General features: G+C 35.7%; 1 protein-coding gene across 1 annotated transcript; it reads right to left on the minus strand.

Annotated features, from left to right (window-relative positions):
* Nucleotides 1–480: 480 nt before the first annotated feature.
* LOC113070014 (pro-neuropeptide Y-like) lies at nucleotides 481–2,453 on the minus strand. Its single transcript, XM_026243161.1, has 4 exons — nucleotides 2,338–2,453; nucleotides 1,983–2,170; nucleotides 1,067–1,144; nucleotides 481–886 (listed from the first exon to the last, which is right to left on the minus strand). Exons 2-4 carry the CDS (start codon nucleotides 2,168–2,170, stop codon nucleotides 862–864), a joined length of 291 nt encoding a protein of 96 aa, XP_026098946.1. The 5' UTR covers nucleotides 2,338–2,453; the 3' UTR covers nucleotides 481–861.
* Between the last annotated feature and the right edge of the window lie 9,672 nt (nucleotides 2,454–12,125).

The raw sequence follows: 12,125 nt of genomic DNA on the forward strand, positions 1-12,125 counted from the left end.
CATCATTTAATTCATCTTTCTCATTTTCAAAATATGTCAGTTTTGGCCTTTTCTGATTTATAAAGATTTTGTTCTGGTTACTTTTATTATTATAATCCTCATTATTCAATTTGTGAGCAATGGTCTACATGTATGCTTAATTTTATATTTTTAACTGGAATTTATGTTCAAAGTAATTTGACCCTCATTCAACATCTGCAATGATTCTCTTATTTCTTTCTCAGAGCGGTTTTAGCAACAATTAGCTGACAGTCACAACAAACTGATATGACCAACAGGTCATCTGTTACCATACAAAATTAAAGACCTTTAAACAAATCTATCTCAATTACATATTTGACATCAGAACCATAGAGACTAATTTAAGATAAGGCTGTCTTACTATATATATTAAGTATACTATTACCTTTTCATTTCATGAAACATTGCAGGCTCTGGTTATATTCTTAAACTCAACTGACAAAGCAAAGACGATGCTTTCAAATATAGTGGACTTTATTAGCATGGTTATACTGTACAGTCAGTAATGTTTTCCTTTGATATTTAGGATTATAATGGACATGAAGTCTCTGGACAATTGTCTTATTGAACAGCTGACTGAACTTAGATGAGTCTAGAGAGAGCACAGTCAACAACACCATGTTAAAGCATTTCACATAGACGTGTACTTGTCAGATATAATGATTTGATGTGTTATTTGAATGTTCTGCAGTATTTTCACTATCCTGAAGATGGCTGTGGTACTTTGCAGCAAGCTGCTGATATTGATGATGCAGAAGATTTCAAATTTATGAGATACGGTTGCCGTAATAGTTAACAGGATGACACATGGACATAACTGGATTAACACAGTTGCTGGGATCACCACACCAACTGGTCCTCATATCTGTAAAGAAACAGCCATGAATTCTTATTAAGCAAAAACCTAAGCATTGTTCATCCATCACAATTTCATGATTTCATTGTTCACTGCAAATAATTTTGAGTGGAACACTATGATCAATTTTAATTTGCAATAAAATAATCAATTATGATCTACCATTAAAAGTCAGTTTGTAAATCTTACCTTGTCTGGGGATGGGACTCTGTTTCACCAATCAGAAGGTCTGAAATTAAGGTGTCAGCGCTGGACCTTTTGCCATACCTGTCAAACAGAACGAAGAAGCAAAACTCAGAATTGTACAGTACTTGTGTAAGAATTATACAGTACTTGTAAGTGGAGTCAACATTTGCAAAATAATTCTGAGTATTGAGGTTCATGTCGCACACCTTGAGTCGTCCATCAAACGTTTGACATAAACCTACTTAAATATTTAGTGACTTCCGTTCCCGTTTTAAATTTGCCGTATTGGAAACAGTATGACTAACGGAAATTTTGTTGAAACATGGCCTTATTTATAGGCTATTAATGTTAAACCAGACAACATGTACCCCTCTGCCTCCCTCTCATGTGAATCCCAATTTCAGGTTTCGAGTCCACTTATAATTTCCATCTCACTTGTGATCTATGTTCTCCCTTTTTTCTAATCTGAAGTATAAAAAAAGTTTTAGTTGATTTATTCTGAGGAATTTTAGCTTGTAACCAAAAGACCTTTAAAGAAACAAGGCAGGACATTCAACGATGAATTTTGTAAGTAAAAAACACATCCTGCTGTTTTAACTCCACAAAGAAACACATTTAATGCAATGCAGTTAATTAGACAGTCAGCAGGGTTTTATCTGTGGATTAATGGTGCTTTTAAAAAGAAAAAAAAGAAAGGCTTTCCAGCCCCCAGTGGCTTTAATGTGGAGGGTCTGTTTTAGTATTTTTAAACAACTAAATCTGCAGAAATATAGATTAACTTTAGTCGATAACAAAATGAGAGGAAAAGGTGTTTTGAAAAATGTTTTGACACGAGAGACAGAAACAATTTGAAAAAGAACTTGTGAACATTTCTGTCCAGTTCTTTTGTTGAGTATATTATTATATACAATGAACTCACCTCTGCCTTGTTATGAGGTTGATGTAGTGTCTCAGTGCAGAATAATACTTGGCGAGCTCCTCCGCAGGTGCGCCCTCCCCAGGGTTGTCGGGTTTTGTCGGATACCCTTCCGTTAGAGTTCCCAAGCAGACGAACAAGAGGAAGGCGCATGCTGCCCAGCCGGTCCACATTTTCATATTTGAATGCATCTGAGATAAAACAATGAAAACTGTTTGCACAGCCCTATAAAAACCAATCTTAACACGTTAACAATCTTAAAACTTCATACTTTGAAAAAGAAATGAATCTACAAATAAGTTAGGCTTAAAAAGTTTCAAAATGTGAAAGTCTAATAAAAATGGTAGCCTACACTTACACTCCCTTGAATGAGGTCTTGATTGAACTTCTTGCTCGGTGGGTGTCAACTCCTCCGATTTTCTGCATTCTGAGTCGTGAGACTCCTGGTTTTATACCTGTTCAGCTCGTGCCATAAAGAGCAGAGCCCACGCGCAATTGCGCGCGACTCTTTTGATGCGCGCGAACCTGCGTCACCGATTAAATCCTCTGTCATCAGTGCTTTAAAAATGCTCTGGTTTGGTCCTCATTTGAATGTGTGGGAGGTTCTAAGAAGGATATTTTGCACTAAACACAAGAAAAACCAAAAGTCAATGATCCGAGACTGTAAATTTTGTCCACCGGTTCCACATTTTAAACTTCTTATAGGTTGTTGTGATATTCTTTATTTAAAATACCATCATAATATCTATTTACAAATATGCTGATCATGATAAGCAGTTTCATTAACCGGATCGCTTATGAATTTTTCCTCTGTCATTTACCCCAGAAAGTATAAAGAACAATGAACCATGTTATGATCGTCATGCTATTGCATATTAAGTGAAAAAAAGTGAAAGTGAAGTGACATTCAGCCAAGTATGGTGACCCATACTCAGAATTTGTGCTCTGCATTTAACCCATCCGAAATGCAGACACACAGAGCAGTGAACACACACACTGTGAGCACACACCCGGAGCAGTGGGCAGCCATTTATGCTGCGGCGCCCGGGGAGCAGTTGCGGGTTCGATGCCTTGCTCAAGGGCACCTAAGTCGTGGTATTGAAGGTGGAGAGAGAGCTGTTCATGCACTAACCCCACCCACAATTCCATCCGGCCCGAGACTAGAACTCACAACCCTTTGATTGGGAGTCCAACCCTCTAACCATTAGGCCACGACTTCCCGGTATTAAGCATAATAATAATAATAATAATAATTAAGCATAATAATGCCAAAGGAAAGCTGTATTGCTTTGTCGTAACTCAGTTCACATTTATTTGAACACACAGACGCATTTGTCTCATGTTTGTCCTAAAATTCTTTGCAATGAAAAATATATTTTAGTGCAGACTTCCTATTTTGACATTTTAGTTTGAGACATTTTTTGAGGAGATGCAATGTGCCATTAATAGAGTCTTTTACTCAGATGTAAAATCTGAAAAGCGGGAGAAACATTCAAATAATTTATTTTCCCCCCATATGATTCCCTCAGAAAAGAAAAAAGAAAAACCTTAAAGTAAAATGGACATCCCCCAAAAACTATACAATATGTCTTTCTGTTTTTTTTTTTTTTTTTTTTTTTGTCATTCCAGACAGCTGCTTATCTAAGCCTCAAGTTCCATATAATTTGCTGTCTTGTTTCACTGTAAATATTTTCACTGCAACCTGTCTCATCCTCTTTACTTCTATTTATATGAGTACATCTGAGTATACTGTACTCATCACAGTAAGAAACACAATCCTTCACTTCTTCAAAGGAAAACTGTCTTCACGGAAATTACAGTATGATAATATGTTCTCAGTGTTGTAGAATGAGGCTGTGAGCCGAAGTTCTTCCTTTGTCATCAACAACTGCAGACAATTACATGCACAATCAATTTTTTTTGTTGTTGTTACATGTGAAAGTTTTTCCTATTTTATCCCTTTCACTTTCATGGTCTTTGTCGATCTGTCTTTATCAATCTGTCTTTCACACTGAGCTGATGAACAGCTCTGAAAGGAAGCACCTTAAGAATTCCTCTCCAGAATTCTCCAATTTATCTCCATTTATTGCTGCACATCTGCTTCCACTCACACAGACTTCCATTACTTTTACTAACACTTACAGAGTGCAGTTTATACTTTATCTCTTTTCTTAACTAGTATATATACACACAATAAAACAAGTCGAGAAAAAAGTAAATGGTCTCCCAAAAAATACATCATATTAGTACCTTCCTTGCATTAAAACATAGTCCACCCATGGTACCTGCACTTTTTTTTTCACAAAATACTACAGTATGCTTTGAAAACATGACAGCGTAGTCTATTGATAACACTATAAAATGTTCTGTCTGCCTTATTATTTTGAGGTAACTGCACGATAATAGCCTGAAACATGCATTTTGAGTTTGCAGTTTGAAATCTGCTGTTAAATGAAATAGCTTTTAAATGGCAACCTTTTTATCTGAACAAATTTCCTAGAAAATTATGTGCCTGTGATTATTGTGTTTAATAAGCTTATACAACCGTAGGAGAAATTTTTTTTTTTACTAAAATGATAAGCGTGTGTAATTGTGTACATTTTAAGAAGCAATCTTTTCAAGAAAATAAAAATACACAGAAATACTGGTGCTGTGGTGCCATCTGTCACCTCCAGATCTTTGCCTCCAGGCTTGTGCAGAACCAGAGGGTCAGAGTCACAGGTTAGACACAAAGGTGCTATAACTTTAATAAACCTCCTGCGTCTCTGTCTGACCCATAAAATCATGTCTTTGAGCTGCCAATCCAATAATGTCTGTCAAGAAAGCAGCTAAACTGGGAACATGATGTTTTTCCATCATCTGTTAATTTCTTTACATAAACATTTCTGTATATTCAAGCCATAATCATGTTAATTTCAACTAGGAACTTCATCAGCATCATAGCCAAATATTTCCCATGCATTTCCCATAGAATTTCAGTGGTGTAATAGACCCTTTTCAGGTTAGACGCCATACTGAATTTAACATGTAGGCTACTGTATGAAAACGTGGATGACGGATAGATTTGCAGTATTTACAATGGCTTGCATTTAAAAAGTTATCACATAATTTTCTCTAATAACATATTGCGAACTTTTTTCTTTCAAAAAGACGTTTCATCAGACGAACAATTGGTAAAAGAATTTAACTTCAAGTAAGTACTTCAATCCCTTGCAGCCACATTTTCATTCTTGTCAAAAATAAATAAATACAGCACTTCCCTGACTAAAGTTGACTTGGATTTATCAATGGCTTTTTCAGAGAACAAATACACGCCAGTAGGTGGCGACAAGTTACTGTTTTCACGTTAACTGGGTTATTGACTCTTTTATTCAATGATAAGTTTGAAGGCACTGAATTATACAGCAATGAAAGACATGTTTTAATAGTGTCATTGAATTATTCATTCAACCAATTCGTTCAAAATCTCTGAATTGCTCATAAATGCATAAATTGGTCACCACTGCTCATTACTGTTGTTATGGTTCTGCTGTGCCTTTGTTTTGAAGTGTTTTCAAAGGAACTTGAAATATTGTATTTCAAATGTCAGTTACTCAGCTTTAACGGACTCTAACTCAGTTTTAATGTTTTTTGAACTGTTGTATAAGACACACACACACACACACACACACACACACACACACACACACAATGGGCCTGTCTAAAGGTTGTCTGAAAAAAAAGGTTGTATTTGCTCTCAAAAATGTCTGACTCATTGTGTAATTATTGTTTCTTCTTCTGCTCATTGTATCAGGCTACTTAAACATGTTACATAAAAGCCTTTAAGTTAAAGAAAAGAGCTAAAAGCTGAACAAGTCCTGAGATAAGAACGTCAAACTCATTTCGCTGCCCTCAAACACTAATTGTCTTTTCTCAGTTTTTCCACCTCTTCCTCTCTTTCTCCTTATCTCTTTCTCAGAGCTGTTTTACAACATCTATTAAAACATGGAACTTCATTGTTTTGTAACATTCTTTTGTTTTTATGAAACAGTTTTTTTCTTCTCTCATCCTTACTGTCGTTTGACTCTGTCCATTCCTGCATTTGAGTCATGGGGTTGGTAAATATAACTCACTGAGGCAATAAGGCTTCCAGGATCGTGGTCCAGACACCTGAAAACAAGCTACTGCCAATGTAAAACTGTTCTTTAGCTCGGACAGACAGTGCCAGTGACTTTTGCCGAAATGTGAAATAAATGTAGAAATGAGAAGTGTTATCCATATAGCTCCAACAGTAATTTGTTATTTAGATACAAAGTGTTTATTCTGATAATAGCACTATATATCTCCCAGTTTTGACTCTTTATATCTATGGTGCAATTTCTTGTTATTTACTATTCTAATATTACATACCTCTTTCAGAAATTGAAAGATATCTTTTTAAAAACACGAGGGAACATTAAACTTGTGTTGATGCCCTTATGAAGCTATTTGACGTAGCATATATTCCCAAATATTTTACAAAACAAATTACTGAATTTTAACATTATACTTTTCAAATGTTTGCAGATACTTACTTTTGTGTAAAATGGGTTAGGCTTTGTCCTGTAGAATATATGTTAATATCTGTTGCAAGAAAAAAAAAAATAATAATAATAAAATCACAAAATATTGCTGCAAGCTTTAAAAACGGCGTAGTCTGTTGATAACATTTTAGAATCTGCCTTATTATTTTTAAACAGGATCATATGTGTAAAATAAGTTATTATTTTGTCGTGGAATATGCAAACATCTGATTTGCTACAAATAAAATAAACAATTCTAATTATTTTGATTGATTAAATTGTTTTTTTATTTGTACAATTTGTTTTTCGTTTTATCATAACATACTGAAAATATAGCAGATTCTTCAAGAATTATGCTTATTTCTACAGCTTAATTTATTGATACAAATACATCTCACAGCTGTGACCAAAGGATGCATTTGGGCCCCGAGGGGCTCGCAGGACCATTATCTGTCCTTGGCGGTTGATCTTCAAAATGCAGTCATGTGTCTGAGGGTATTTAAGAGTTTGTGCATGCAGTTTGGGGGCAAATCAGAGTGTTTTGATGCACAAACGACAGAAATCATCTTTTATTACTGTCAAGCAAAACCATATTGATTTTGCACAGCTGTGTGATTCCACACTCGCTTTTGTCTCCACCTTCACACTCATGGGCTCGGCTTGAATAAATAACACCACGAATCCCACAGTCTTCATCTCTGCTCCCTCACTCCTCTTTCAATCCTTCAAAGCACCTCTGAATAAAGGATTAGAGAGCAACCGAAGCACCTTGATTCGCAGTTCCAGAGTCAATTTTCAACCTTTTTCACAAAGAAATTGAAAAAGCAATTGTCTTGACGCACTTTTAGGTCCCACTGCTTTGATTCAAGGTAATTGATTTTGTTCTTTTTAACATCACACAACATAAGAGTCTGACAATTTTGGGGAAATCTTTCAGCTTTACGGGAGACGGAGAAGAGGGGACATTTTACGAGGCTTCAATGTGATTCAGTAATATAAACAGACTATTAATAAAGTCTGAACAGAATCAGGAAGTGCCTATGATTCATAGTTTGCTGGACAGTTTTCTAACTTCCTATAGCAAGTTTGCAGAATGAGTAAAACTAATGCAATAGCATACTTTTTAAAATATATCATAGACTGACAGCTGCTTCGCCTGATGAATCCGAGCTATAACCTATAGGGACAAATATTTTTCAGGATTATTTTCCACTCTCTTCTGTTCCTCCCTAAACGTGTGTCAATAACGGCACCATAGTGACTGCGAGAGCAGTACATCAGTTGCTCTAAAGGTTTCCATGGCAAGGACACTTGTAAGAAGGTGTATTTTGAAGTTTTGCATTTTTATAATAGTTTCCACTGTCTGAGAATTTGTGAAGTGATTTCATTGTGTCTCGTCTTTAGATTAAGGTTAGTAAGGTCATAGGCAATACAGGCATTATGACAACAAAGCATCTGTGAAGTTAGGCATCAGGGTTGATACCAACACACACACACACAGACAAATGCACCATCATCAAACACTAACACTAAAGCGATGTGTCACCTTTCAGGTCAACCATCATCCCTTCTGCTAGCTTACTCCGGTGTTCTCTTTGGACACAGGTGTGTGTTTGGAGATTGTTTGCATGTTTAAGACTTCCCATGGACACCTGCTTCATAGAAATATAAAGCCACATCAATAATCTGAATCACAACAGTTCTTGATCTCTGACAAACCTGGGTTATTTAAAATGAAATGGCACGATAGCGTATAGTTTTCTTAATCACTACTGCGCTTATTTGCTCATTTCAGCTCAGAATTAAAATTCATGCATTGTATCAAAGCAAGGAAAGGAATTAATCTGATTTCAGTGTGAATCACTTTAGTGCTGCAGATCTGCTGAATCTAATCAGATTAATGAAATATTAACACCAGCTCCTTGATATGTAATCCTGTCCTGATTTTCCTCTACATCGTAATTCAAAGCTTCCGTCGGATGGTAATTTTATAATTTGTTAATAAACGGTTGCTTCTCATTTTTCTGGCGATGCATTTTTTATGAGTTCAAAGAGCCTTTTCAATTCCAATTTTTAAAATTAAAGAAGCATATTGAAGGAAGCAGGACAAAGCAAGAGTTTCATTATCGTGGAACACTGCATGCGTGTGTGTTTACAAGTGTGTTTGTGTGCATAGGTGTATTTAATTAAGCAATTTACCACCAACAAATCCCTTGTTTTGAGTTGATGATTGAAAAATAGATATTTGAACTTTCAATGCAATTCATTATTTTAATGCATATGCAGTAAAGTGGCCACAGGGCTCCAGAAATAGCCCAAAGTGGCAATCTAAATGAGAAAATTACTTAAGCAAATATCAAGAAACCATGAAGGCATTTTAGCTGGAATTCTAAATAATATATTTTCTTTCATCATTTTAAATATAAAATTAGACTTAGTCACCTTAGTTTGGAGACCAGCTCTCACCATTAACTATCAACTATGATTTCTATGACCACAATAAACTCATAATTTGCTGCTTATTAATAGTTATTAAGATAGTTGTTAAGTTTATGTATGGTTTTAGGGGTTCTCAAATATGGACATGCAGAATAAGACATTAATATGTGTTTTATAAGTACTAATAAATAGCCAATATGCTAGTAATCATAGTAATAATATGCTAAGCAATTAGTTAAAAGTGAGAACTGATCCTAAAAAGAAAGTGTTTCCAATATAATAAAAAAAAACATAATTAGGACTATTATTAATGTTTGACCTAATGTTTGGGGATATTCTACTCCAAATGCACCCTCATGTCATTCCTGTCGAGTATGCCATCCTTTCTTCCAAAAAACTCAAATGGGGATATTTTGAAAAATGTTCACAATGTTCTCTTCCACAGTGAAAATGGATAGTGGCCAGAGACTGTCAAGGCCCTAAAAGAACACAATTCATCATTAAACCATGAGAAATGTAGCCAGTACATTTCTGAAGCCATTTGTAAGAGGAACTGAAACACCTGGTCACTAGGGATGGATAGTGTCGACACACGTTTTGAGTTTTGTTGCTTGTAAATGCCGCCATCTGTTGTCAACGGCTCACATTGGCAAGAAAAACATTGCAAAATATATTAAATGCAATAACTGCATTTGCATTTGTGCATTTGTGTTTTTAACAATGTGTATGTTTGTGTTTTTTTGTAAGGAGGACACTAAAATGGTGCAATGAAAAATGACATAGGTCTAATTTATTGGCAGTACCGCCGCTCCCTGTTCTCGAGTCAAGAACCATTTCTGTCAGACACATCCGATTCGAGAACCGATTCGAGAACCGAGGAGCTTTTTGTGATTGATTCTGAACTGATTCTGTGCTAATGTTATGAGCACGGGTAAACCAAAGGCTTGAATGAAGGTCAATCATCGCCAATGATGTCATTACTTCGAGTGCAAAAGAACCGGTGAACCATTTTTTTCAACCGGTTTATTGAATAGAACTGTCCGAAAGAACCGGTTAGCGGAAAAGAACCAAACATCTCATCACCAGTGTTGGGGGTAACGCATTACAAGTAACGTGAAGTTACGTAATCAGATTACTTTTTCAAGTAACTAGTAAAGTAACGCTTACTTTTTAATTTACAAGAAAGTATCTGAGTTACCTTTTTAAAAAAAAGTAACACCAGTTACTTTGTTTTTCCATTTATTGACTGACAAGTCTCCTGTCCCTATATTGGGAGAAATCAGAAGTACAGAGGCATTGTGTGCACTGTTTGAGGGTGCGTTATTAATGACATTATTTTAATTTTTTTTATTTTTTGAACTATCCCTTTAATGTCAACATTTTCATTTTGGGGTGGAGTATGCCTTTAATTGCTGTGGGGATTAATTTATCTAAAGATGGCTTTCAGAGCACATATAAACTATACACGGTTGCAGTCAACTGTTTGTTTTCTTCATGTTTTGTAATTCAAAACGTTTCTATCTTCTCTTTGTTCAAAAAAGCTGGAAGATTTCCTGGAGCCATCAGTTCTGTTACTTCTGTGATGCTGTGATGGAGTTTCTGAGTGAGGGCGCCATCTTGCTATGGGTATGAATGAATGGCCAGTCTATCCCATTTTGGGTGAAAAAAAAAAAAAAATTCTCAAAACTAATTTTACGTACATATAAAATAATCCATGTTTTTCTCCAGTGTACGCAAGTATATAGAAGTTTGAACAGTGCTGGGCTAACATTATTGTTGCATCCCAAGTCACCATTTACTTAAAATGTAAGCAAAAGATCTGACTAGACATTCTGCGTCTTATGCAGTCGGATAGGAGAAATTAAGTCTTATGGTTTGGAATGACATGAAGGTGAGTAAATGATGATGATAGTTTTAATTACATTAACTATCCTTCTGAGGAACCTTTCGTTTTTAAAGTAAATGTAAGACACAGGCCCACTTTACACTTTGTTTTCTCCCGCTCTCAGTGACTTTAACTGATTTCTGCGTAACTAAAGATTTAAAGCTGAGGGATTTGGAGAAGGGGGACAAAAGAGAGGGAACGAATTAAAGATATTATTGAAAAGGTAGAAAGGCGCAGGGTGCATAATATAACACCATCTAAATGAGGCTTAAAATAAAAAGAGGACCAGGCAAAGAGCGGCAGTACAAAAAAGACTTCTAAATAAATCAGTGAGGTATTTTCAGAGGGTTGGTGGCGATGAAAAATCCACCAATGAGCCGTGAGTTTTATTTCAAGTATGGCAATGAGAAGAGTCTGTGTTTGGTCTCTTTTTCAGTACCGACGTCACCAAAGGCAAGTCTCGCAGGTCACACACACTCGCAATTGCGCATTTCGTGAGACAGACAGATGTTCTCAAGAGCAATTGAATGGAGAAGCATATCAGAACAGAGGAAGAGTGTATGAACATATAAAGAGGAAGTCGTAACGAATCCAATCTAATGGAATCTTGAGGAGCTTAGGATGAGTCATGAAACATTCACAAATACAAAAACAGAGCAGCACATTCAAACATTTTCTGAGATTCACACACACACACACACACACACACAGAGGAAGACAGAGCTAGTTATGCCCAGCCCAGCACATACAGAAAACCATTCTAGTGGAACTTTACCAATGATTAGTGGTGAAATTGTTTCTTATTTCTTTCTGCTACTTGAACAGAAAGTGACTGAATGCGAGCCATATAGCCTGCCGAGTTCACAGAGCACGCAGTCCTCTTTATCTCACAGATAGAGCACAAACACTCTTTTAATTACGTCCATTAATTGGTATTATTCTTCTGAACATTAGCAAGTAAAGAGGAACAATTTAAAGCCAATTCATTGAAAACAGACATATTTCTCTCTCACACAGTCAAGTCAATGTTGGTGAAGTGAAGCTTGTGTAACACTACTGTTACACTGTTGACCTCTGCTGGCCAAAAGTGGAAACTACATAATTAATTTTACTAATTTAAATCAATTTGAAAAAATTTGAAAAAACTGCAAGCGAAATTCAAAAAAGATAATTAAAAATAGTCCAGTAAAATTCACAGACCTAATATAAAACTTTCTTTTATATTCATATACATTTTGACCCAAAAGTATCAGATACTGAATCACATGAGTATTTTTATAA

This window comes from Carassius auratus, unplaced genomic scaffold (genome assembly GCF_003368295.1).
Source record: "Carassius auratus strain Wakin unplaced genomic scaffold, ASM336829v1 scaf_tig00002696, whole genome shotgun sequence".
NCBI lineage: Eukaryota > Metazoa > Chordata > Actinopteri > Cypriniformes > Cyprinidae > Carassius > Carassius auratus.

Bases quoted from the DNA above. Each gene is read 5' to 3' on its own strand.
- LOC113070014 (XM_026243161.1), bottom strand. From the start codon at position 2,170: ATGCATTCAAATATGAAAATGTGGACCGGCTGGGCAGCATGCGCCTTC. The intron at 1,145-1,982 runs GTGAGTTCATTG...TCTGTTTGACAG, and splicing joins AACCTCATAACAAGGCAGAG to GTATGGCAAAAGGTCCAGCG. The intron at 887-1,066 runs GTAAGATTTACA...GTTTCTTTACAG, and splicing joins GAGTCCCATCCCCAGACAAG to ATATGAGGACCAGTTGGTGT.